Genomic DNA, 24,476 nt, shown 5'->3' on the forward strand with positions numbered 1-24,476 from the left:
AGCTTTGCTTTTGTAGGAAGGTGGGGGGGGGGCGGCGTAGCTTCAAGGCCCCTCTTGGCTACGATCATGAAATTTGGTGACTGTAGAAGGGTGGGGGGAGGGGGTAAACTAAAAAAAAAAAAGCTTGGATACACTCATATAGTTTGTTGACTGTAGTTTGCTTTAGTTTTATATTGATTGATGAGGGTGTTTTTAACCTCAAAACCCGCCGAAGGCGGGGGGAATGGGGTAAACTAAAAAAAAACTCTGGAGGGGGGTTAACTTAAGCCCTCTGGAGGGGTTTTTTAAACTCAAAACTCATCTTGGCTACACTCATAGAATATGAAGAGGGGGGGTTATCTAAGCCCGTCCCTGTGGGGTTGGTGTGAATTCTTTTATCATTGACGATTTACTATTTTAGCTTATTCTTCAATAACAACAATGACAATGTCTATTATAATTTTGTAGCAGTTAGAATGTTTTTTAATACAAATACATTTCTACAACAGTTTTTTCTTTAGTTGGAATCCTCTGCTAATAGCTTAACCATGTAAAGTTTAAATACTACAGTCTTCCTAGATTTTCGGACTCAATATGATTGTCATATTGCTTTGAAATTTTAAGTGTTATGGTAAACTTTGCTTTAAAGGCAATTAAAGGCCCGTTTTTTTTCTCAGGTAAATAATTTGTAAGCTGTCTATCCGCATGTATAAACATTTTCAAGCAATAGTCCAGTAAACAGAAACCAAGATAAACATATATTTATTCACATTTTAAATACCTGTTCATAATATATCTTGCAGGTCTACATGTTTATATACACAATGGATTATTTTACATTGCACAACTTACATTAAAAAGAAATGTTTATTGTTACAATTTATTTCAAATATAAGAATGCCATAATCAAACTGCTAGAAATATTCTTTTGCAACACTTTGAGTGAGTTCTGTTGTTTGTATAAAGTCAGAAATCAGGATTTCTTTTCCTCTTCTACTATGTCTTGCCTATATTTAATTTGGTTTGATTTGACTCTTGTTCTCTCTGTTTCTGAACTTGAACTGAAAAATAAAAACAAAAAATATTATATCAATATGAATATAAAATAAAACATTTGGCATACATTCAACCCAAGACTGTTGATAAAAACACTATTTCAAGGACAACTTTTATGCTATTGATACTTGTTGATGCCATTTCAACACATGTTTAAGACTGACAAAAAGGAAAAGCCCTCCAATATAGACAAATAGACAGAGAAAGTTGATAAAAGCTTTAAAAAGAGTACTGTTTATTAATCCTTATATTATATTTTATGATATAAAATCTGAAACTATAAACAGAGCTCATACAGATGATAGAGACTAATTAGTTAAATTGTGCAATGTGAGAAACTTATTTTAAATCAACTTTTGTGTTTCTGTTACCAGTAATTATAGTTAAGTTTTTGATGCATTCCTTCATGGAAAAAAAAAAAAAAAGGCAATTTAAATGTATACTGATATCTTTAAGTTTAGCAGTACTATTTCCCACCATCTTTCTGAATATGTCCAACTTAGAAACAACTCTGGGGGCACTGTGGCTGAGTGGTTAAGCACTCTGCTTTCAAACCTGGGGTCATGGGTTTGAATCTTGGTAAAGACTGGATTTTGAATTTCTGGATTTTTTAGAGCTCCCAAACTCTTATGGGTACCTGACTTTAGCTGGGGAAAGTTAAGAAAGGTGGCTATTGTGCTGGCCACATAACACCTTGCTTGTTAACTGCTGTTGGCCATAGAAACAGATGACCTTAACATCATTAGCCCCATTATCACTGGTCTGAAAAGGAAACTTTTTTTTCCAATTTTTTTTTACCCCTATTGAATCACAGGCCAACCCTATGTAAGATAACTGTTTTTTTTTTTTTTGTATTATTTTTTTTTTACTTTGAATCACTGGCCAACCCTATGTAAGATAACTGTTGTTTTTTTTTTTTTGTATTATTTTTTTTTTACTTCTGATAATTTTCTGGGCAGAAAAAAATGCTCAAATATTCACTTTTATAAGTGTGGACAGTTAAGGAGATGATAGAGGTGATCAACATGTGGTCAGTATTACATTAGCCAGGTAACATCCATGGTAAGCTAGATGTCAGAAGTGGCAGTCACTGTTATTTAGTGTAGACTGAATGCTGGGCCCCAGTAATCTGTGCAGAGTTGGCAGTGAATGCAAGTTTAGTTTAAGTAACTATTAGTAATTATAAGATGATATTGCTGAACTACTACAATTGTATGTTCAAGACTTATTACTTTAATAAATGATCAATGTACTTCAGTCAAGATATCGACATTTTTTTTTACATTTTGAATGCAACAAAAGTTGATTAATAAGATAAAAACGTTACATATTTTTCGCACATATACCCTACGTATAATCTGTACATAATATGCGTATAGCCCGCACAAATTACAATAAGTAAAAACAAAATTGTACAACCTACACCCTTGCATACACAGCATGTGCAAAGCATGACAAGCCATAAATTACTGGTACATGATGTTAATACTTGTTTTTCCGTAGTATGTTGTTTAATTGCATTTGCAGTATGTTGTATAAAGACTCACAGGTATGTCCATAATTTCCATTAGGTTTATGAGTAAAATAAATTTTATAAACCCTGCACCTTTGTATACCCTGCATAGCTGCTATTCGTTTGTAAAAATGTGTATAACCTGCGAGTTATATGTACAAAAATATGGCACATTCATTATTTTATTGAATGATTTGTATGCTATCAAAAAAAGGAGCCTAAATTAGTAACAGAGAAGTCTAATGAAATGGCTTGCTAATGAAATAGATGGCTAGTTTATTAATTGGTATAAACACTTTAGAATGTCAAAGTCATGATGATGGTCCTGAGTGCCATCCCCTACAGGAGGTTTGATCTAGGATGTTTAATAATCTTAGTATCTTCATTTCTGAAGGAACCTATACAACTAAACAATAGATACATTTAATATTCAGATTTGTTACAAGACCAATAATTATACTTAACACTAATTAATATAGATTTCTTGAGTTAATCCAAACATGGGATTTCAAGACTGTGAATCAACACTGAGCAAAAAAACAGAGCTGGTGATAGGCAGCTTAAAACACACTATAGGCCTACTATAATACTATATCTAGATTCTGGCGGTTGTTTTCCTTTGGACACAATGGCTGCAATAAATTAATAAAATACAGAAGACAGAGAGTAAGAATTATAAAAATATAGTTCTAATTAGTTGTTGATCTACATACTAGGATAAAGAGAATTTTTTTCAAAATAAGCTTGTTGCTCTGGCGTCATGTGCGCATAAGGATTCCAAAACTTTTGTATTATAGGATAATAAAAAGCACTTGTCCCAATGATTGTTCCTGCTATTATAACAAACTTTTTGGTTAAAGGCTTTTGCCACAAAGCATTAAACTTGCTTCGCAAATTATTCATAGAAGACGTCATAATTTAGATAATATTAATAGGTAATAGGTGTGTTACTGTGTACAATCACATCTAGATCTATATAGACATATTATTATGTGATATTATAATATCTAGCTCTAGTATAGATCTAGATCTATAGAATAATAGATCTGTCTAAAAAATAAACAAGACTTTTTACAAGAGGACGTTTTCTACAAAAACGACCTTTCGCTTTCAACGGAAAAAAACAACACACAATGGGAAATAATCCAAATTTTGTATAAACTCGGTATTTTTTTATTCTTAGAGTTGTGTCCTTGGCTTTTTAACTAAAAAAAAAAAATTCCCATCAATAATGGCGACCAAGGAATGATTCACTGGGTGATACAGAGTCTAGATCTATATCAAATAGATTTTAGAATAACATGCTATAATTCGTATAATATTGCGCCAATACCTAAAACGCTGATGGGAAATTTGGATATGTATATTTAGATATGGCTGCTGACGCAGACAAACCTACAAGCAGAGCTGATATGCGAGAAGGTAACTCAGACTCAGAGTCTCAGAGTAAATGAGAGTTCAGAGTCAGGAGTCAGAGACACTCACAGTCACACTGACACTCACAACAAGACACTGATTCAGATTGTCACTGATACAGTCTAACTAGATCTAGACTCTCTATATAGTTACACTATATACTATATAGAGTCTAATTGAAAGAGCGAAGATTTAGACTAGGTCTATCAATCAAATCAATGTCTAGTCTAGCTTTACTACAGTACTTTAGACTTAGACATTAGACTAGATCTAGATCTAGAACTTAAGTTTTTATATTTTCACAATTGTCAATTAGATCTAGATCTAGAGAAATCTAGAGTCTTTACTTTAGTTTAGTCTTTAGTGTAAGTGTAACTCAAACCAGATTAGTTAGAATTAGACTAGATCTAGGTCTAGCTATACTAGATTCTAGAAATATTCTAGATCTATAATCTGTATTAATATTAATAATATTCTATATTGTCTATATAAATATATAAATAGTTAGTTGTTACTTGTAATTTTAGATTATATTTTTATAATAATATCTTAACAGAGAGTGAGTTGACTTGTTGAGTGACTCAGTGAGTGACTGTTACTACTGTTAGAATATCTACTAGAGTCTACGTACTGTTAAGGATTTATTTTAAGTTTGTGTTAGTCTGTATCTATAGATCTTAGTTATTTACTTTCTAGTAGTAGAGATACAATCAAGTTTTTTCAAGGTATCATCTATGTCTATGTATGGTATTGGTATCACCAATGATGCCCAAAATACGTCCCGCTGGCCATATCTGGCCTGCAACATTGTTCCATTCATCCTTCTGAAATGTCGTCACAAAGTGTAGAAAATCACTTATTAAAAAAAGTTGAAAAAATGTATCTTTCCCTATGTTAGGATCTGACTTTTTCTCTGATGGATTGTTACCATGATCTTTAACATAAATTGTATGTTTATAATGAAATTATACTCTGAATGTAGAATCTACCAGGAAAAGTGAATGGATCTTTACTTTTTGGTGGAACATGTTTTATATTAAAGAAAGTGTGGCTGTTTGAAACAACAACACATTAAACGTCATTATTATACAAATATGGCAACATTCTTGATTTGAGTCGTGAAACAAGATTGTTAAATTACGCCTAGAGATTATATATTATATATTCTTATATCATCACAAATGTATATAATCAATTATTCTTATATTAGCAGAACCATGTTTAGTGGTTCAATCTCTTTTGTTGGGGTACATCTGGGAGGTTTCCATGCTGCCTTAAAAAGGATTTCATGGGATATTTTTCTTGCATTCCTGGACATGATAATGTTGAAGGAGAGTTTTCTTTGTACAGCCTCTTAGCTTTAACTTCAGATTGATAATATTTTATATTTTTTTTGTCTCTGAACTTTACAAATTCACATTTTTAAAGTATAAAATTTAATACATATACCATGTCATGTGTCTTTCCAATTTCTACAATTCTTTCAATATAATAATATGTCAATTTTTTTAATAAATAATAGACCAATATTGTACAATTAGCTGTGAATTTTTTTTATCTATCTTGAAAAACTTTTTCTGAGCTTAGAATTCATATTTAAAATTAAAATGTGTTTTTACTTTAAGGCTCTTTAAAAATCTCTTGAATTTAAAAGCATTAAACTAGGTCTCATGCTCATTTTTGTCATATGGGCTCAAAGTAGGCATGCTCAAAACAATTGAAAGCTATCCAAACACAGCTATCTATCTATCTTCCCCAAAAATAAACACTTTGAAATAAGTGCACCCTGTCCTGATTACTGCTCAAACTTCCTAGCCAAAATTGAGGCAATTACCATAGCATTACAGACAGTGGAAAACAAATTATCTGAATGATTACAATCATCATCAGATATTGTTGTCTTTACAGACTCCCCTGCAAACACTTAACAGTAGCACCTCAAACAGCCTAAGAGAGTTGACAACACTAATTGTGATAATCCATCAGATGATGTCAAAATTAAATATCGATATCACACTATAGTGGATCCCTGGACTCATTGGCATCACAGAAAATGAAAAGGCAGATAAACTATCAAAGGCAGGATAATCTATGGAACAACCAGATAGACTTGTTAACTACCTCACCCTAAGGTCAATGTTAGTCAACAATCACAAAGAGTGGCTCAACCAATGGGCATCAGGAAACACAGGCAGAGCCATGGACAAAAAATGACTATGCCTAACAAACTGGACAGTATTAACTTCCTCCCCAGCAAAGAGCAATCTACAATCTTCCAACTAAGAACAGGACACACACTCCTGTTAAATTACCATCTGAACAAAATAAGTTCCTCACAACTCCTCCTTTGTAGACACTGTGCCCACCCTTGTGAAACCGTAAACCATATATCCTCTTTGAATGCCCCTTCCTAATCCACCTTAGGCAGACCCTACTACCAATATGGCCCAACATAACCAATAGCCTGTACGGCAGTGTTGAACAACAGTCTGCAATGGAGCAAAAAGCTAGCTAGAAGAAGAAGAAGAAGTCATATGGGCATTTTGTTAGAGTTATGCTCCAGTCTTTTCTAAGCCTTTTTATGTTTATATTCAGAGTTGTTCCATATACAATATGACCTTGTTGACATAAAAATGCCTTTGTGAAGTCATTTGAATAAAAGAAGTGTGTAGAACATGTACCAACATATTAACCATATATATTTAGTTCATTGAATATCTTCAGTCTTAATTTATTTTTTAAATTTATAATTATTTTGATATATATATCTATATTTTGTTCATTTTTAAACAGGTAAAGAAAAAACTCAACTAAGTCGCCTAAAAAAGTTAAGGCGGCGTATATCTGCCAGCTTTGGAAGACTTTGTAAGTTAAAGCAGTTTATCTTTTTTTTTATTTTATTAAATGTGTATTTTTGTTTTTATATATATATATGATATCTATATAAAATAATAAGGGTTGTCTTTGAGTCCGAAGATTAGTGAAGAATGCAGTATTCCCTATGCAGTCCCAGCTGTAACCTACATATTATATATTATGTATATAATTGCGATTTCTTCGATTCTGAAGATTAAGAATGAGTGCAGTGTTTCACATGGCTATGCGATTCCAGTTTTGACCTGCATATTATTCCACATCAGAAGACAACATCTTGTACTTAAAGTTTCACTATAAAGTGTACTCAACTAACATTTTCTAATTTTTACAAAGCTTATATCAACTCACTTTGCCTACCTGTCTGTGTGACCAAAAGTTTGTGCAAGTTATTTCTCTGACACCAAATCTCAGATCGAGCTGAAATTTGCTTAATTATTTCTTTTACCTGACAACACAATAATCAATTTTAAAAATTAATCAATTAGTTAACTATTAGTAATAATATACTTTATTTGGTATCTCAAACGAGGAAAAGAAATAGTTTGTGACTAAAGTGGTGGTATTAGCTGAATTAGTCCCCTTTATATTAGGCTGCTGTCTGAGGCTTAGTGAACACAAGCATGAAATAGAAACAATAGAGAACTATACAATTTTCCATGTTCATAGACTCTTCACTAGCAGAGTGGTTACCGTGTTGGCTTGAGAAGACTTTAGGCCCAAGTTCTAATTCAGGTTGTTCCCTCTTTTTTTAAGTACATTTAAAAAGCAGTCACCCAGATACCCCGCTCGTTTTTCCCCTTTCCAACTGGTCCAGACAAGTGATAGGATCATAGCGTATGACGCTAAAAGCATGAAAATGCGCTAAACAAAAACAATTGGTAAAAAAATATTTTTAGTCACACAGATTTATTATTGTTAGTCTATATCTATTCCAAATTTATTTACTTGACTGATTCATACTAATTGATATAAGATTTGTTTTATTTTAAAATAATTTTTTTTTTTGTATTTTGCTTGTTAAGAAATTTGTTTTCTTCTTCCATCCTTGCAGCAATAAGCAAAGAGGAGACCATTCATGAAAGTGATAATGAGCTTGACTATGTATTTCAAGTAGGTTTACATTCTCTTTGTTGTAAGTGTCAAGATATTTTTCATAACTAATAACACAGTGAGAGTTTATGAGTCACTGTGACCAAGATATATAGAGTGCTTGGTTGTCAAGTTAAAAGTATTGGTAGATTTTTTAGATTTTTGCTTGGGGGTTTGAGACTATTCCTGAGTTCAGCAAGCACTAGCGTACTTGACACCTATTAAAACATGAATACTATTTCTTTCACTGGGTACTTTAAGCTTGTTTCTCTTTGGTCTAAATTTTACAGGGAAACCTTGAAATGCAAGCTATTTTATAATAAAGTAAATAAAAAGTTTAAGGGATACAAAGCTGTAACTTGATTTGTGAGAACTTAAAAAAAAATAATTAACTTCATAACGTGTTATTTAATAGTTATGCTGTTGCAGTGCTTATTCTGAAATATTCTCTTTGGAATAAATTATGTCAGTTCAAAGTTAAAATATAATCTGTGTTAATTAAATTGAAGAGTAAAAAGTAAATTTCCTCTTTCAAACTTAGCTGACCACGTGGCAGATAATGTTAAGTACATCTTTTTCTGTTTCTACGACTGACAGTTTTGAACCATTGTGCCACATGGCTACACATTGACCAACTGCATTTACATTCCCCAAGTAATGTCACATACCCATTAGAGTTGGTGGTCTCAGGGATGTTTTAAACATCAGAAGTTTAAAATCAGTCATTTAGATTTGAACTCATGACCTCATGCACTTTCCCTCAGCCACTATGCCCCCATTTACCAAACAACAAATATTGAATTATTATTTTTAGTAAAATCTTTTGTATTTAGAATAGAATGAAACACATCAATAATGAATGAAAAAATTTGAAATAATTGTTTTTATAAATAGACAAATTTGTTACCATGTTACTATTTAACCTATTAACTATTAACCCTAAGGCTGATGTATCAACAAACAATGGCTACTACCCTCAGAAAACCAGATCTGCTCCTGATACTCCACCAGCAGCCAATGGTAACCACACTGTAACCAATGGCAACCACAGATATGATGCTTACACTGTCCACACAGCTGGTACAAAGCAGGTGGTAGTTCCCCGAAATCCAGGTAATCTTAGACCTAGTTTACTAAAATGTAGATTATTTTAAGCTCTGTTTCGCAATTTTTTTTACTGCTATATGAGTGTCAAGTTCTTTTTTATTTATAAAAAATGTTCACAGAAGGCCGTCATACTCCAGTAAAGAGGCACCACTCAGCAGGGGATATGCTTGGTGGAGCAGTTTTTCCCCCAGCCCCAAAATCTGTGGCCTCGGAAAAGCAGCCCCGGCCCAAGTCCGAAGGCCATGTTTACAGCCGTCAGTCCATTTACAAAAGAGCTGTAAGTTTTGGGGTCAGTATAAAGAGAGATCTATAGGAATAGCAGTATTATTGAATTATCAGATCATTTTAGCAGCAACAAAGTTTTGGTAATAATCAAAGTTAAATCAAAATTTGAATGAATGGAATTGTTACTCATGTGTTAGATTTCACTTCATTAGTTGAGTTTTCTTCATTTAAGGTATATTATTTACTACTCTTTCTGTAATAATCTGTTGTCAATCCTTTTAGTCTGAAAATATATATTTTAAAAAAAAAATGAATTTTCTATCTAAAAATAAAACTTTTAATAAGCAAATCAGAAATATTATCATAGTTAAGTGATAAATATTAGGAAATGGAATTTAGAAAAATTTAATAGATTTCTTCCTTTTATTTATTTTACTTTGTATGCATTTTCAATATATTTATTTATTAAGACATTAAGGGACTTAAAGAAAACAATTAACTATTGTCAACTTCTGAGAACATAAAACAAGGACAAAAATTCCAACTGTGTTTTATACATTTATGAACCAGTAGTTTTTAACAATGTATCTTCTTATCTTGGACATGCTCCATTTTTGCATAGTGATTTTCGCTACAATTTGATAATACTTAGATATGTATGATGTTTATTATCAATGAAAATTAGCATTTGGACTTTATGATTCTTAGAGTAAGTATGAACTGCTATTTGAGGTATTAAGCGCTGCAGTTTTCAAATGCTTCAGCTTTAATTAAGTGATGGCTGTAAAAGAATTCTTCCTTCAAAAAATTCATAAAACCACCAGTTTTTAACAATTTATCTGCCAGTCTTAGAACTTGCCATATATTAACATACCTGTATGGGCTGCATTATGCTAAGGCTTTTTTTTTCTTTAGGGTCCTTCTGCATTTGGACGCGCTGATTCTTACAGTAAATTAGAACAGCTTGGGGAGGGATCCTATGCTACAGTTTTCAAAGGTTTCAGCAGTTTAACAAATCAAGTTGTCGCTCTTAAAGAAATCCGCCTGCAAGAGGAGGAAGGTGCACCGTTCACTGCCATAAGAGAAGGTCTTTTTATAATCATTATTATTGTTATTATCAATAATTTCTCATCCAGCACATTGTTTATTTATTGAATGTTGCCTATGTTGCATCAGGCTCTTATAGTTTGATCTCATGATAATAAAATATATAATGGAATGAAAAGTCATTATTATATATGGGGTGTTTATGATATCTTGAATTTCAGACACTATAAACGTATATTGCTTTGTATAATTTTCACCCAAAAATTTGTTTTTTTTTTTTTTTCACCACTTTCTTTAGAACATAAACTTTTCAAAAGTTAAAAAGTGATTAATGTAATATTATATTACCACTTCATTATTATCATGGTCATGAATGTATTCCACGCTTCTACATCTTCACATCAAAAGATCTCCATGAAACTATTTTGTTTTAGGAGAGAATGAAAAAATTCTTACCCTTACCCTCACTAATAAGTAAGAACAATTTAAGCTAGGATTATATTTATATAACATTATTACATTGACTCTTTTTAAGTCATTATTTAATTGCAAATGAACAAAGTTCATTCTGAGAAATGGCGTCTATGGTAAAATAAAAAACTGTCAATCTATGTAAAAGCAATGAAAGACGCATAATACTTTTTTTATGCTATTAATTTTTGTTATATAAAAAGAAAACGTGGCCAAGCAAGCCATTTTTATTCAAAAAATTTTTATAAACATGATGACTGTAAAGAATTATTTAGCTATAGAAATATATCATTTTCATATTGTTTTCATTATGTTTGACCTCTTGTATTATGTCTGTAGCATCTCTACTGAAAGGTTTACGCCATGCCAATATAGTTACCCTCCATGACATAATCCACACTCGAGAAACTTTGACTTTTGTATTTGAATATGTGGTGAGTAACTGAACTTTTTAAGTGTTTTTTTTTTAAACATTGGTATTAAGTGCATTGGGGGCGCGGTGGTCGAATGGTTAAGTGCTTGGTTTCCGAACCTGAGGTCCTGGGTTTGAATCCTGTTGAAGACTTGGATTTTGAATTTCGGGAATTTTAGGATGCCCCTGAGTCCACCCAACTCTAATGGGTACCTGACTTAAGTTGGGGTAAGTAAAGGCAGTTTGTCATTGTGCTGGCCACATAACACCCTGCTCGTTAACCTTTGGCCAAGGAAACAGATGACCTTAACATCATCTGCCCCATAGATCGCAAGGTCTGAATGGGGAAACTTTACTTTTTTAGCAGCCCCTGTAAGTGGAAAAGCTGCTTTTAGGCTTGTATATTGAATATTGTTTATTTTGTCCAGAAACTCCCCTTCTTTTGATTTGCCCTTCCAATAAAACAACCAGCATTTTAATGATCCCCCCCTTAGCATACTTTTTAGCCTATGTATTCTAGTATCTCTTATATTGAAGTGGAAAGACCCACTCTCTTTTTCTCTCCTTCTTTCTCTCTCCTCACTCCTTCTTCTCTCTTTGCTTCCAACCCTGCCCTCCCTCCAACAACACTTGATTCATTTCCCCTGGAAAAGGGACACCACTATTCATAATTTAGACCATGAGTTTTAAATTTATTTTGTCTGGTAAAGATCTAGACTTTTACCTTGAGACTTACTTAGACTTAGGTCCTCCCGCGCCGTTCGGCGCATTGGGCAGCAAGCTGTCTCCATAAGATCTGTCGTTGGCAATGTCTGAAGCCTCCTCCCACCTGGTGTCCACTGTTCTGAGATCCTTCATGAAGGTGTGGCGCCAAGTAATATGAGGACGTCCCTGTTTGCGCTTTCCTCGTATTGGGCTCCATGTCATCGCAACTCTTGGTATAAGTAGTTCATTTTGTCGTAGAACATGCCCCACAAACCTCATGTGACGCTCTGTCACAACCTCACTAAGTGTTTGACTCCCAGTTTGGCAAAGGATTTCCTTGTTTGAGACCAGATCTGTGTAACTGACTCCCCAAAATCCGTCTCAGCCATTTTAGTTGAGCCACATTTAGTCTTTTCTCAATTTTGACAGATGACTTCCATGTCTCACATGCATATGTTGCAGTTGGGATGACAATTGTGCTGAGAAGGTGTATTTTTGTCTCGAGTCCAATGGCTTGGCTTGTCCAAATAGGCTGCAGCCTTTGGAAAATGCTCCCCGCCTTTCCTATTTGGTACGTTACATCATGGTAGGCATCCCCTTCATTTGTTATGATGCTGCCAAGGTACGTGAACTTGTCCAGCTCTTCAAGCTTTGACTCGCCAAGTCTGATGGGGGCACCCTTTGCTATATCCCACTCGCAAAATTTTGGTCTTATCTAAGTTTATGCGGAGGCCAATTTTGGGTGCTTCTCTATCTAGGCTCTCCGTCATTTCTTATGTCTTTATTTTTTAGCCCTGAGTAGTGCAACGTCATCAGCGAAGTCCAAGTCTGTTATTCGATTTTGTTCATGCCATTGAATACCAAAGGCAGTCTGGTTCATTGCTCTCCTCATTATGTAGTCGATGGCTAGGAGGAAAATACCTCCACAAAATAGTGCTGAAAACCTTGCCTGAGACAGAGAGGAGAGTAATGCCCTTCCAGTTGTTGCAGTCTGCCAAGTTGCCCTTTTTTGGAAGCTTTACAATCACTCTTTTTTGCCAGTCCTCAGGGACTTTTGAAGTTCGCCAACAGAGATGATCAGTCATTCTGTTATCAATGCATTGTCCTCCATGTTTTAGCATTTCTGCTGACACCATGTCGAGCCCTGGTCCTGTTATTTATAGCTCATAGAGATAAAATAGCCCTAATCTCATGAAACATATGAAACAAAAAACTCCTCACACAAATACACACACACACACTCTTTTAATAGGCCCTCACATTTACTGTAACAATTCATTGGATTTTTATTTCTAGATTTAGTTAACCACACAGACTAAAAACGCAAAATACCTCTAATTCTAATAAATGAAAAACTGTCATGGAATCCCCATATTGATGAAACTATCAAAAAATCAAATAAAGCATTAGGATTTATGAAAATAAATTTGTATAAATCAAATAAGAACATAAAACTAAAAGGCTATTTAACCTTGATTAGGCCAATAATAGAATATTCATCCTCTGTTTGGGACCCCTTCACTCAAGAAAACATTAAGAAACTGAAACACTGAACCATAATTTTACAAATTCCATATGCTAGGACAAAAAAATGGTCATTCTTCCCTAGTGCCATTAGTGCATGGAGTGGGTTGCCACGAAAATCAACAACTTTAGCAGAGTTTAACCCTTACCAGTCTTTTTTATTTTTTGAGGAGTTTGCAGCCAGGTCTGAATTAAATTCTAGCTGATTCATAGTATTTTACAAGAAATTAGAAAAATAAAATAAAACAGACATCCAGTTGTTGTTTTTTAATATTTTATTTATAACAACGAAAAATGTTCCAAACATGATGTCTCAATGTTTAGTTTTGAAAATTTATTTGTGGATGGTACTTTTTGAAGCACTCCCGAGGGTGCACTCGAGGGTGACATAACTGACCAACTAAGAGTAAGTTTCACACTAGAAGACTGTCTTACACCCACTGCCTGGTGTTTTTCTGTTACTGCAAACAATGCAGTCTTTAGTCTTTCTGTTTGGAAAGATAGCTATGAAATATTGGAATTTTTTTAGTCTCTGGTCAGACTGGAAAAACGATCTTGGTCAAGCTATTTTATTTATTTTTTAGAATAATTTCACGATTATCATTTACTTTCTGCTTTATAAAATAGTAATTTAAAATTTAGGAGTCAGGAAGTGGAACAAAAAGTTTGATATTTAACTTAAATTCGAGCCAAATTATTATGGCCCACTGGGTGGGACATTCGACCAGAACAGGAAAAAAAAAAATGTCCCACCCAGTGGGACATTCAACCGGAAAGGGTTAAGTCATTGATTAACATACATGACTAGATTGACACATGAAATGTGTAGGATGTAATTATGTTAAAATAATCGTCTTATTTTTGTTTAATGAAACTGCTTAAAAGTATGTCTTTTGTTCCAACAGCATACAGACTTAAGTCAGTACCTAGAAAGACATCCAGGGGGCTTAAATACTACTAATGTCAAGGTAAGAAAAAAAAGCAGAAAGAAATCAGAAATTTAGAGCAATTCATCTTATTTTTAGATTTCTAAGTATTTTAGATATGTTACCTTCTAATGTTGAATTTCAGGAAAGCGTTTAATCTTTTTTTTTTTTTTTATTCTTCCTCTAATTCTCTTATAACCCTTTCTTTTTTTTAAATTGTTTCACAAAAAAAATAAAAAAATATTAATAATAGAAACAATATTGAAGAATTTTATATGCTTTCACAACAAATCTTTTTTATTTGTCTTTGTTTTCTTTTTCTGCTTTTGTTTCTATGAAAATTTGCATCGTCTTACAATGGTTTGTTGAAACATTTTGTTCCAGCTTTTTTCTTACCAGCTTTTACGAGGACTTGCCTTTTGCCATCAACGTAGAATTTTGCACAGGTAAATTGTTTTTTTTTAGTTGTTTATAATATAGTCTGTCATGAATTGTAAACCAAATCTACACACTAAACTATGCTGTCACAAGTTGCTAGTTTCATTCTTGTTAACAGAAAAAAAATACGAACATGTTTTTTATGGGTTTTATATTTTATTTATACAGGTTTGTTTAAATCTCTGTAAAGGTTCATTAACTCTTTTTTGTTTCCAGGGATTTGAAGCCACAGAACCTTTTAATTAGTGAAATTGGGGAACTCAAACTAGCTGATTTTGGTATGTTTCCTGGCATTAATCTATTGTCTTACAGTGTACTTTAAGTGCACATCACAAGATGTCATTGTTGATGGGTTTTTTTTTAAAGCATTAAATAAATTATCTAAGAACATTTCCTTCCTGAAAAAAAAGAAGCAGTACAGATGTATACTGATATCTTTATGTTTAGAAGTAAAATAAATAAAAATAAATTATGGCTTTTATGTAGCACTACTTTCAAGCTTATAGCATGCTCATAGCGCTTTGGCCCAAACTCATTTGTGGACTAGTGGGTGGAGGAGGTATCTGGGAGAAGGTTTTCCGTGCTGTTGTTAGGCGCTCAGTAAACGCAACTCTGGTGTCAAACCTCTAGCCCCCTTCATAGGTAGCCAAGTGTTCAAGCATACTTGGCCTCTTGACTACGCTTCCCCCATTTCCCCATCATCTTTCTGAATATTACCAACTTAGAAATGACTCTGGGGGTGCTTTAGCTGAGCAATATAGCGCTTGGCTTCTGAACCAAGGGTCCCGGGTTCAAATCCTGGTGAAGACTGGGATTTTGAATTTCAGGATTTTTGGATGCCTCTGAATCCACCCAACCCTGACGTTAGTTAGGGAGAAGTTGGTCTTTGTGCTGGCCACATGACGCCCTTGTTAATAGTGTGCCATAGAAACAGATGGCCTTAATATCATCTGCCCTATAGATCGCAAGGCCTGAAAAAGGGAACTTAGAAACGATTCTCATGGCCAAAGATTTTCTCAAAATGTGGACATTATTACAAGGCCTGTAAAAACATCCAGCCTCATAAAAGAAATACAGTTATTATCATTTATTATCACTCATTTTAGTTGTTAATTTCTCAAAGAACCTTAAATAGACTAAAAAGTCACTTGTTTTTTAACAATAATATGGGCATCAGTTTTAGGAAAACATTTTTTTTCAGTAATTAGTGCTAGAAGTAGAATTGTAGATCTGTTCAGTGCTAGAAATTAAATTTGTAGATCTGTTCAGTTCTAGAAGTAAAATTTGTAGATCTATTGGTAGATTTTGTCTGTGCTAGAAGTAGAATTTATTCAATACTTAGTGCTTAAAAGATTTTTTTAAATTTAAAATGTGCTCTTAATTTTTATGTGATTAATTATTCATAAATTGTCTCATAATGATTTTGTGTAAAGAAAAAAAATTCTTTCCCTATCTTTTAGGTCTGGCCCGTGCAAAGAGTATTCCCAGTCACACATACTCACATGAAGTAGTGACCTTATGGTACCGTCCTCCCGATGTTTTACTTGGCTCAACAGAGTATTCCACATCATTGGATATGTGGTAAGTCAAATCTTGTTTTACATATCTTAAAATAGTAAAATATTTGTATTTATGTACATTTGGCAGTGTTGGCTGAAACTATGGCTTATAACAAAATTAACACAAATATGCTTTGTGGGAGAGCATTTTTTGTGTCCCCACCTGAAGTGAATCAATCCATCTAATGCTTCTTTATAGTTGATAGTGGATGCTGTTCAACTCATCTGATAACAATAGACTAGTGATCTGGTAACCAAAAGGGACTTCTCACCTCTCCTTTTCATTGTTTAAAAATCTGCCTTTGATAATGAAGAACTGATTATAATTTTGTGTTATAGTGTAACTAGGTTATTGTTTGCACTAGTATCATAGAAGACCAGGAATGCACATCAACTACCATTACTTCATGAACCACAACTTCAGAAAAAATTTTGTTAGTGTTTTAATCTTTTTAATTGTGCATTTCTTCCATTATGTCAAATCTTAGTTCAAATGTATTTAACTTTTTGCCATTTTAAAATTACCTTCAGTTGGGTTTTATTTTTTGAGCTTTGCTTTACCTTTTTATTTTCTTTACTAAATGTAGCTTTTAGTACAAAAAAAATATATTAATGTATGCTATATATTATTATAATTCTGTGATTTTTTTTTCCAGGGGTGTGGGCTGTATTCTAACTGAAATGATCTCTGGTCAGGCCACATTTCCTGGCATGAAAGATGCCTTTGACCAGTTAAACCAGATCTTCAAAATGTTGGGCACTCCCACAGAGGCATCATGGGAAGGGGTCACCAAGTATGCCAACTATGATCTCAGTAAGAAACATTCTTTTTGGATTAACTTCTACCCATCAGTTTGACTAAGTAGGGAATACTCTGGTATCAATAAAAATAAAGTTAACAAGTACAAGTTCACTTGTCCATTCTGTACTGCATGTTTTCACATATATTTTCAGTTCTTGTCATCACTGCTAACTTGTAAAAATAATAGATTTTGTTTTTCTTTCATATTAAAATGCTAATTAAAAAATAAGAATAAAATATTTTTATCCAATTGGAAATTTTCATTAAAATACCTTGGATAAGATTCTGATTTATCCACTTTGCATTACTTAAAATCATCTTATCAGTATCCTATTGATTTTCTGTAATCATATCTACTGGTACTGCATATTATTACTATTAAACCTAACATGATGTTACACAAATTCAAGAGGAAAAGAAACATGCGATTTAAAAATGTGAGTTTGTAACGTTAGTGACACCATTAGAATGTTTCTCAACCTAAATTCTTTGACTTTTTGTCCTCAGAGAAACTAGAAAGATACCCTCCTCAATCTTTGGCCTGCTGTATACCCAAACTATCTTTTGTACCACATGCTGAAGAGTTGGCAGCTCAATGTTTACAGGTGAGTCTTGCTACTAAACTTTTGTCCTTGTTATGCAACAGTCAATGTGATTAACTTTCAGTTTATACACATTCTGAAAAATTCAGTTAAAAAAATACATAGTCATATTACATCACAGAATGGGAAGAGGGCTGTGCTCTGGTCTCTTTTCCTTAACTATCAACCACATTTACTAATTGACATTTCACACTTAAAAGTTAAGATGTTTTTTAATTCAATATGTGTTGCATTGACAAATTTATGGATGTAAAAAAAATTGTTTTTCCCATCCCACAAAAACAGATGCAACCTCATTTGAGAATATCTGCCGCAGCAGCCAAACGCCATGATTACTTTAAAGATCTTCCTTCAAAAATTCATGAGTTATCTGATAGTAAGTCTTATAAACTATTTCTCTTCAAGATGTTGCAGTATTTTATTTTGCCGATTAAAACATTTTTTTTACAAACATACCAGTGTAGTTTTTATGAACAAGAAAACCAATGATTTAGAGATTTTAACTTCAAAATTAACATATGGGATTAGGTTAACACATGGGGGTGAATAGGGTGTACTAATTTTATTGGTTTGAAAGAATGTATATAATCATATTCAAATTCCAAGGTAATGAAATTTACGACAGGTACTTCAACTTGAGACATAAATAATATTGTAGATATATGTTTAGTCAATTCTTTAGAAAGGATTGCCATTTTGTAATTGTATGTGGTTTTTGGTTTAGGAACTTTTGGGGAAAAGCTGCTATTAGTTTGGTGTGGTCTGTCTTTTTGTGTTAACAGAGATAAAGTTGTGGTTGTTAATATTTTGCAGTTCACAGCTTCTGATATTCTTGATGAAAATATTGAAATCTGGCTTATTACCTGCCAGAGTTGACCACTTTGGGGGTCAATTTTGAGTTTGTGTTTCCACACAAACTATCTTTGTAGCCTTCTTTTTCTTTAAAAAAAATTAGAAAATGAAGAATTATTTATTTATGTAGGGTTAAGTTGTAGTGATTAAGCCGGGGGTCCTGTGAAAAAAATCATTATTATTTATCATAGAGATAAATAAGATTATACTGAACTGATGTATTTATTGGCATATTTTTTTTGCATTTCACCATTATACACAATTAATCTTATGAATACTTGATTTTTGTCTACAGCTACATCAATATTTAACATTCCTGGTCTTCGCCTGCTTCCTGAAACAGGAGATGTGTCAACTACTCAGAGACGGCAATCTTCACGTTCTGGTATTAGAACAACACTCAAAATATAACTAAAGAAATCCTGCTTTTTCTCAATGGGTATGTAGATGTTTAAGTTTCGAGAAAAAATATGCTCTGTTGTTGTTGTTTTTTTATCTTATCTTCTTAAAGAATTTGTTCAAATTTTTGTTTTCATTTTCTATCATCTTTAAACTTGAGTGAAGGCTACAGAGACCCAATCCTTCCTTTTAAAAGCCTTGCAACTGTTTATAATGATGGAAGTTTCCTTACAAATCAAGAGCAAGTTGTGTTTCCCTGACCTGTGGAACCAGCAAGTCTGGCACAGAACATCAAACTGTTGTTTCTTCATTCCTACAAAAGGGGAAGGCAGAGACCCTGAGTCAAATCTTGGTCAATAGAGGTTGACTTGGGACCTTTACTTTTTAGCAGCTCCCAAAGGGGAAAAGACGCTATTAGTTTTGTGTGGTTGTTCGTCCCGTAAACTAGAAAAGATAGTGAAAATCCGACATAATAATATTTTAGACCATTCTGATGCAATGGCTTTTTTCTTTTCTGAAAGCGAAAAATCTAATTTTTAAAATTAACTATTCACTATTAATAGTAACAAACACTGGAGGCTATTTAGTAAGGGAGATGGCTATTTACCATATTTTGAAAATATTTATGCAAACCGTTTCAGATTTTTTATCAAAAAAATTTTTTTTCAACAAATGTATTGCTAAGTTAAGTAAGTTCTGTCATACTAACTAATACATTACCCAGTAACAAAAATAAATCTTTACTTTTTTTTAAAGAGAAAAAAATCTATTTAGTATGCATATACATGGAACATAATTTAAACCAACAATTAATTAGTTTTTCATATTATCACATACGTGAACTGCAGTGAAACTCCATGGCTATGGAACTCTTAACTAAAGGAATTTTTGTTTACTGCAATTTTTTTTTTCTTGAGGCTTTGAATTAGAGATTGACCCTTTACAAAACATTTAGATCAATTAGATATTCATTATAAGACATCAGTTAGGCCACTTTTACCTATCCCTTGGTCTGCTGGACAGTTGGGGCACCACATAAGATCTGTCAACTACTTTCTCCATTCTTCTTTGTCATTTGCCTTTGATAGAATTTCATTCTGATATTCTTTCTGAAAAAATTTAAACCTGCCTTTTTACCTGCCTGGGTGGACCACTTCAGGGTCCGATTTTGAGTTTGTATTTCCACACAAACTGTCTTTGTAACCTTGTTGTTTTTAGTATATAGTCTAATCTTGTGTATTTTATAAACTTTTTTTCCTTCATGTCCTGGCCTTCACCATACCTTTTCATAAAAGTGATCACCTTTTAATAGTTGTCCTGGATGTGGCAAAATATGTAGGTCACAGCTGGGGCTGCGTAGCCGCAGGAAATACTGCATTCCTGATTAATCTTCTGACTTTTGCATTCCTGATTAATCTTCTGACTTGAAGACAAGCCTTATTATTTTTTTTTTTTTTAAGTCTGGAATATTTTTTATATCATTGTATCTTTGATCAAAGTTGTTAAGAATCATTTGATTTTTTGTTGAATAAGTTCTTGTTATGTTGCTTTGAAATTATTTCTAAAATGTGTACATTATTCTTTTTTTCAGAAGTTTGTATATTTTTGTAAACAAACAACTGAGCTCAATTTTTCAACAAATACTTTCTCTCTGCCAATCAAAGAAAGGAGACAGTTGGCATTGAAATTCAACTTATTTTTTTCTGGATAAACCAGCAAGAATCAAAGCCTGATGGTTCAGATTATTAATTTGTGATGTCAATATAACAAGGCCAAGAGAAAATCGAAAACACAATACAGTTTTAATTTAACATGAAACTGTAATACTATATTGTTACACACAACTTTAATGGTAAGGTCAGGACTTGAAGCATTACTTTGAAATCATAAAAAATACATGTATATTTGTAAAATAAATTCACTGTAGGATTTTGCTTTAGTACTATACTAATCAACCCTCAATATACAAAAAAAATATTGTAATAGTTTTTTTTTTAACATGTAAGTCAGCTTTTAGTCACAAGTCTCTCTAGTGGTAGTGATATAAACATTGATATGAAGATCTTGGGTTTAAACCCTTGTCCAGAGAATAGTGATTCTCCTGTATAAACAGACTTCTAAAGGAAGAAACAGTTAAGGGCAGCTCTACTTTGTGATTTTCACACGTTCTCTCCTAAGCATCGTCCCCAGCAATAGGTGAAGTCTTACTTTGCCAAACCTCCATAGCAGTAAATCTTACATCGTACTGACAACCTTGAATAGAATCTTTTGGCCTTTCAACCTAATGGTTAAGCTCTAATCAAAATTTAGCAGATTTGATCCAAAAATTCATATTGGTATACTAGTACATTTGAATGAGAAAAAAAATAACAATAATTCTCGTAAGGTCAAGTCAGCGGTGAAAAGAAAGAATGATGGATAGTTTTTGGCCTTTTTAAAAAAGTCTGACTTATATAATTTATAAATAAAAATATGGTAAAAAATCTGTCATAAACATTTTTAAATATTTTTTTTTTTGCTTTCTTTAAGTGAAGATCTTCTAGCTGTTCTTTTTAGTCATAATCATTTTGTTAATCAAAAAAATATACATTACTACATAGTGGTTTTTTTTTTTTACCTAACTTAATGCTTATTGGTTTATGGTGTTGTTTTTCATGGCTTTGTCATGCTCCTATTGGATTGACTTTATCATTACATATTGGTACAGGTACATATTCAAATTGCTTTGAATGTATCATTAGCTGCTAGTAAGTCATTGCATTGCTTTCCATCAACTAAACAAAGGCAGTTGTAAATGTTAAGCTGTAAATACAATAATTGAGTTGAAGTAACAAAAAGAATCTTTGTATTATAGAGACCTTGAAGTAGGTGGGGGAATGAGCTTGACTTTGCTCATGAAAGAAACTTCTGCCTTGTATTGCTTCTCAGAACCTTTGTTAGCTAACCTGTGCAAAACTAATGCCTGTTTAATTGTATTGTGATCAGTCTTCTGCAGTATTTACTTTTCTTTTTAAATCTATTTTTGGCTTACCATTTGTCAGTGAATTGTAGTATTTGTATACCACAGTACCAGAATTATGTACCTTTTTTCACATTGATAGAACACTCTTGGCCTTGTGAACATGACCAGCATGATAGCAATGTGAATGTTACATTGACTATAGTTTGCTGTGAGAGTTGTTAGAAAAGGACAAAGGAATGGAATGACCTTAACAGAACTGGGAATGTACATCAAAAGAAATTATGTGAAGGATTTGGCCTTATTTTGCTTTAATTCTGTTGATTGTGTTAGTGCAAGGAATTATTCCCATTGTCAGACTGTACTATAGTCATCAACACTCACCAGTTTTATTGGACATTGGGGGGGAAAAAGGGAAAGGGGGGGGGGGGGGGGGACAACAGGGGCACTTGATGAAAGTTAGCAATAAGAAACAAATTGCAATGTCCATTTGGGGAAATGTCCCCCCACCCCCTTTTTATTTACCTTGAGACCTTTTTCAGACCTTGTGTTTATCACATCCATTAAACTTTGTCAACAATGATTGATTTTCTTTTGCCTATACATGGTATATATATACCATCAAATTTTGTCTAGAACTACTAGGGTACTTGGCAGTTGTTTTTTAAAATAGGGAAATTACATGTTATTGTGTAGGACCTGATTGACAAGAAGGCTGCATGTTATTCATAAATTTCAGATGTCTGTATAAAATCATGGATATTGATGTAATACATTTTATTGGGGGAATTGAAAAGTTTAGCCTTGTCATCACCACCAATATCATGCACTATTTATGTCATCTCTTTTGTTTTACTAGAATAGTTGATATAGATTCAAAGCATTTTCAGTGAGTTGACTATTGATATGGTGATTTGAGAAAAGTCAAGAAATTTTTGAAGTATTGAACAAATGGATTAGACTTACTGTTTTTTAGGATCTAATATTTTTGTGTGCATCTGATCCAAATAATTTTTTTTATCTTATACAATACAGACATTACATCAAAAAAGATGATTACTTCCTATGCATCATGCATATTGACTTAATTTCTGCTAAGTCACTGATTTTGCTAGCATTTCTGTTCTGTCCTTATATAATATTGAACATTTTGGATATGAAAAGAGTTTTTTTTTTTTTTGGTATCAACACCACTCTCCAATGTTGTGGTTTAAGCATTATTTTTAAAAAGCACTTATAGTTAATCTCCTATAGGCCTATCTAAAAAGTATGCTGTAATTCATTCATTTACATAAGGAATAACAAATTAAAAAGTTCTTTCAGTACCACAGGCCATAAGTACTGTAATATTTAGTAGACCATTAACTTAATCTGATTTCTAGCATGATTTCATTCTGCAGTAATGCTTCACATGGAAGTACATCTCAGCCTCCCAATAAACATTGAAGGCAATTTTATTTGTTTTGCTGACATATTAGATTGAAATGATCACACTCCCAGAACATTTGAGGCCCTCTTTTTGGCCAGCCTTGAAACAAGTTCAAGCCAGCTGTACTTAAGCCCTGTACATAAAGACTATGCCCATTTCTCCTTCCTGTTGTGCTGTGCTTACTTTGTTCAGCATTGCTGAAAATGTATGTCAAGCGTGGTGAACACATTTTGTAGACAATTGATTCCCAACTAATAAATCGTGCTTGATTTTCATGCAGTTTCTTTTTTCCTGCGGTATTTCACTGTGCATGTATATATATATATATATTTTACTGGAGAACACAAGGTTAATTATAGATAATTGTTAAGCTGCTAATATTTTGAGACAATTATTGTAACATTAAAAGGTGATTGGATATATCTAGGTTGCATTCATCTTTTCCAATCGGTACAACTATATTTTAAGCATATTATCAACATATTTATTTAAAAATTAAGGTTAAGGAATGCATAAAACACTGAAATATTTCACTGTTTAAAACATTTCATATTTATATGTAGTGTGACAGCATATTAGTCCAAAAATAAAAAGAAAAGAAAGCCTTAATAGGGCACGGAGGGAACACTGGTAGTTTAGGAAATTTCAATATTTCCCCACTGCCACCTGTAACTACTTAAAAAGTACACTTCTGTTGCAAAGATGCACTCTCCAGTACAGTAATATATTTAAATGTGCAGCATAAATACCAATCTGAGTAGTTTGAATATGAACTAAAATCATGCATTATGCTTTGTTTCACAGACTACTAAAAAAAATCAATCACAAAATATTTTTATAAAAAAAACAAATTACTTTTATACTCTGTGCTGTCTTCATTGATGCCTCTGAGTGAAAGCTTTGTTATGCCTCTAGTTGAAACAGCATGTGTGCTGACCCTTCCTTTATTTATACCCACTCCTTCCTCTTTTTTTTTTTTAAATATAGTGCATGGCGTATGACCAAAAAAAAGTGCTATATACTGTAAATATTATACATTGTGTGTTTCGTATCAGGGTGAAAGTGAACTTTTATTTAATGTATACTAGT

At 32.9% G+C, this 24,476-nt stretch overlaps 1 protein-coding gene and 1 long non-coding RNA gene across 4 annotated transcripts; one reads left to right on the forward strand and one right to left on the reverse strand.

The window, feature by feature from the left end:
* Positions 1 to 725: 725 nt before the first annotated feature.
* On the reverse strand, positions 726 to 3,255 carry LOC129923293 (uncharacterized). Its single transcript, XR_008775239.1, has 2 exons — positions 3,014 to 3,255; positions 726 to 1,040 (listed from the first exon to the last, which is right to left on the reverse strand). It is a non-coding gene; the product is annotated as an uncharacterized LOC129923293 (long non-coding RNA).
* A 498-nt stretch (positions 3,256 to 3,753) lies between these two features.
* LOC106070902 (cyclin-dependent kinase 14-like) lies at positions 3,754 to 21,484 on the forward strand. 3 transcript variants are annotated; one of them, XM_013230891.2, is made up of 16 exons: positions 3,754 to 3,970; positions 6,758 to 6,829; positions 7,893 to 7,951; positions 8,875 to 9,043; positions 9,157 to 9,326; positions 10,178 to 10,349; positions 11,120 to 11,214; positions 14,327 to 14,389; positions 14,732 to 14,793; positions 15,002 to 15,063; positions 16,246 to 16,366; positions 17,001 to 17,158; positions 17,654 to 17,751; positions 18,034 to 18,124; positions 18,896 to 19,039; positions 20,591 to 21,484. In XM_013230891.2, exons 1-15 carry the CDS (start codon positions 3,922 to 3,924, stop codon positions 19,009 to 19,011), a joined length of 1,557 nt encoding a protein of 518 aa, XP_013086345.2. In that variant the 5' UTR covers positions 3,754 to 3,921; the 3' UTR covers positions 19,012 to 19,039; positions 20,591 to 21,484. The 3 variants fall into 3 exon arrangements, with proteins under 3 accessions (XP_013086345.2, XP_013086346.2, XP_013086347.2); XM_013230892.2 differs by having other exon boundaries at positions 9,157 to 9,314; XM_013230893.2 differs by having other exon boundaries at positions 8,911 to 9,043.
* Positions 21,485 to 24,476: the final 2,992 nt, after the last annotated feature.

This window comes from Biomphalaria glabrata, chromosome 16, assembly GCF_947242115.1.
Source record: "Biomphalaria glabrata chromosome 16, xgBioGlab47.1, whole genome shotgun sequence".
NCBI lineage: Eukaryota > Metazoa > Mollusca > Gastropoda > Planorbidae > Biomphalaria > Biomphalaria glabrata.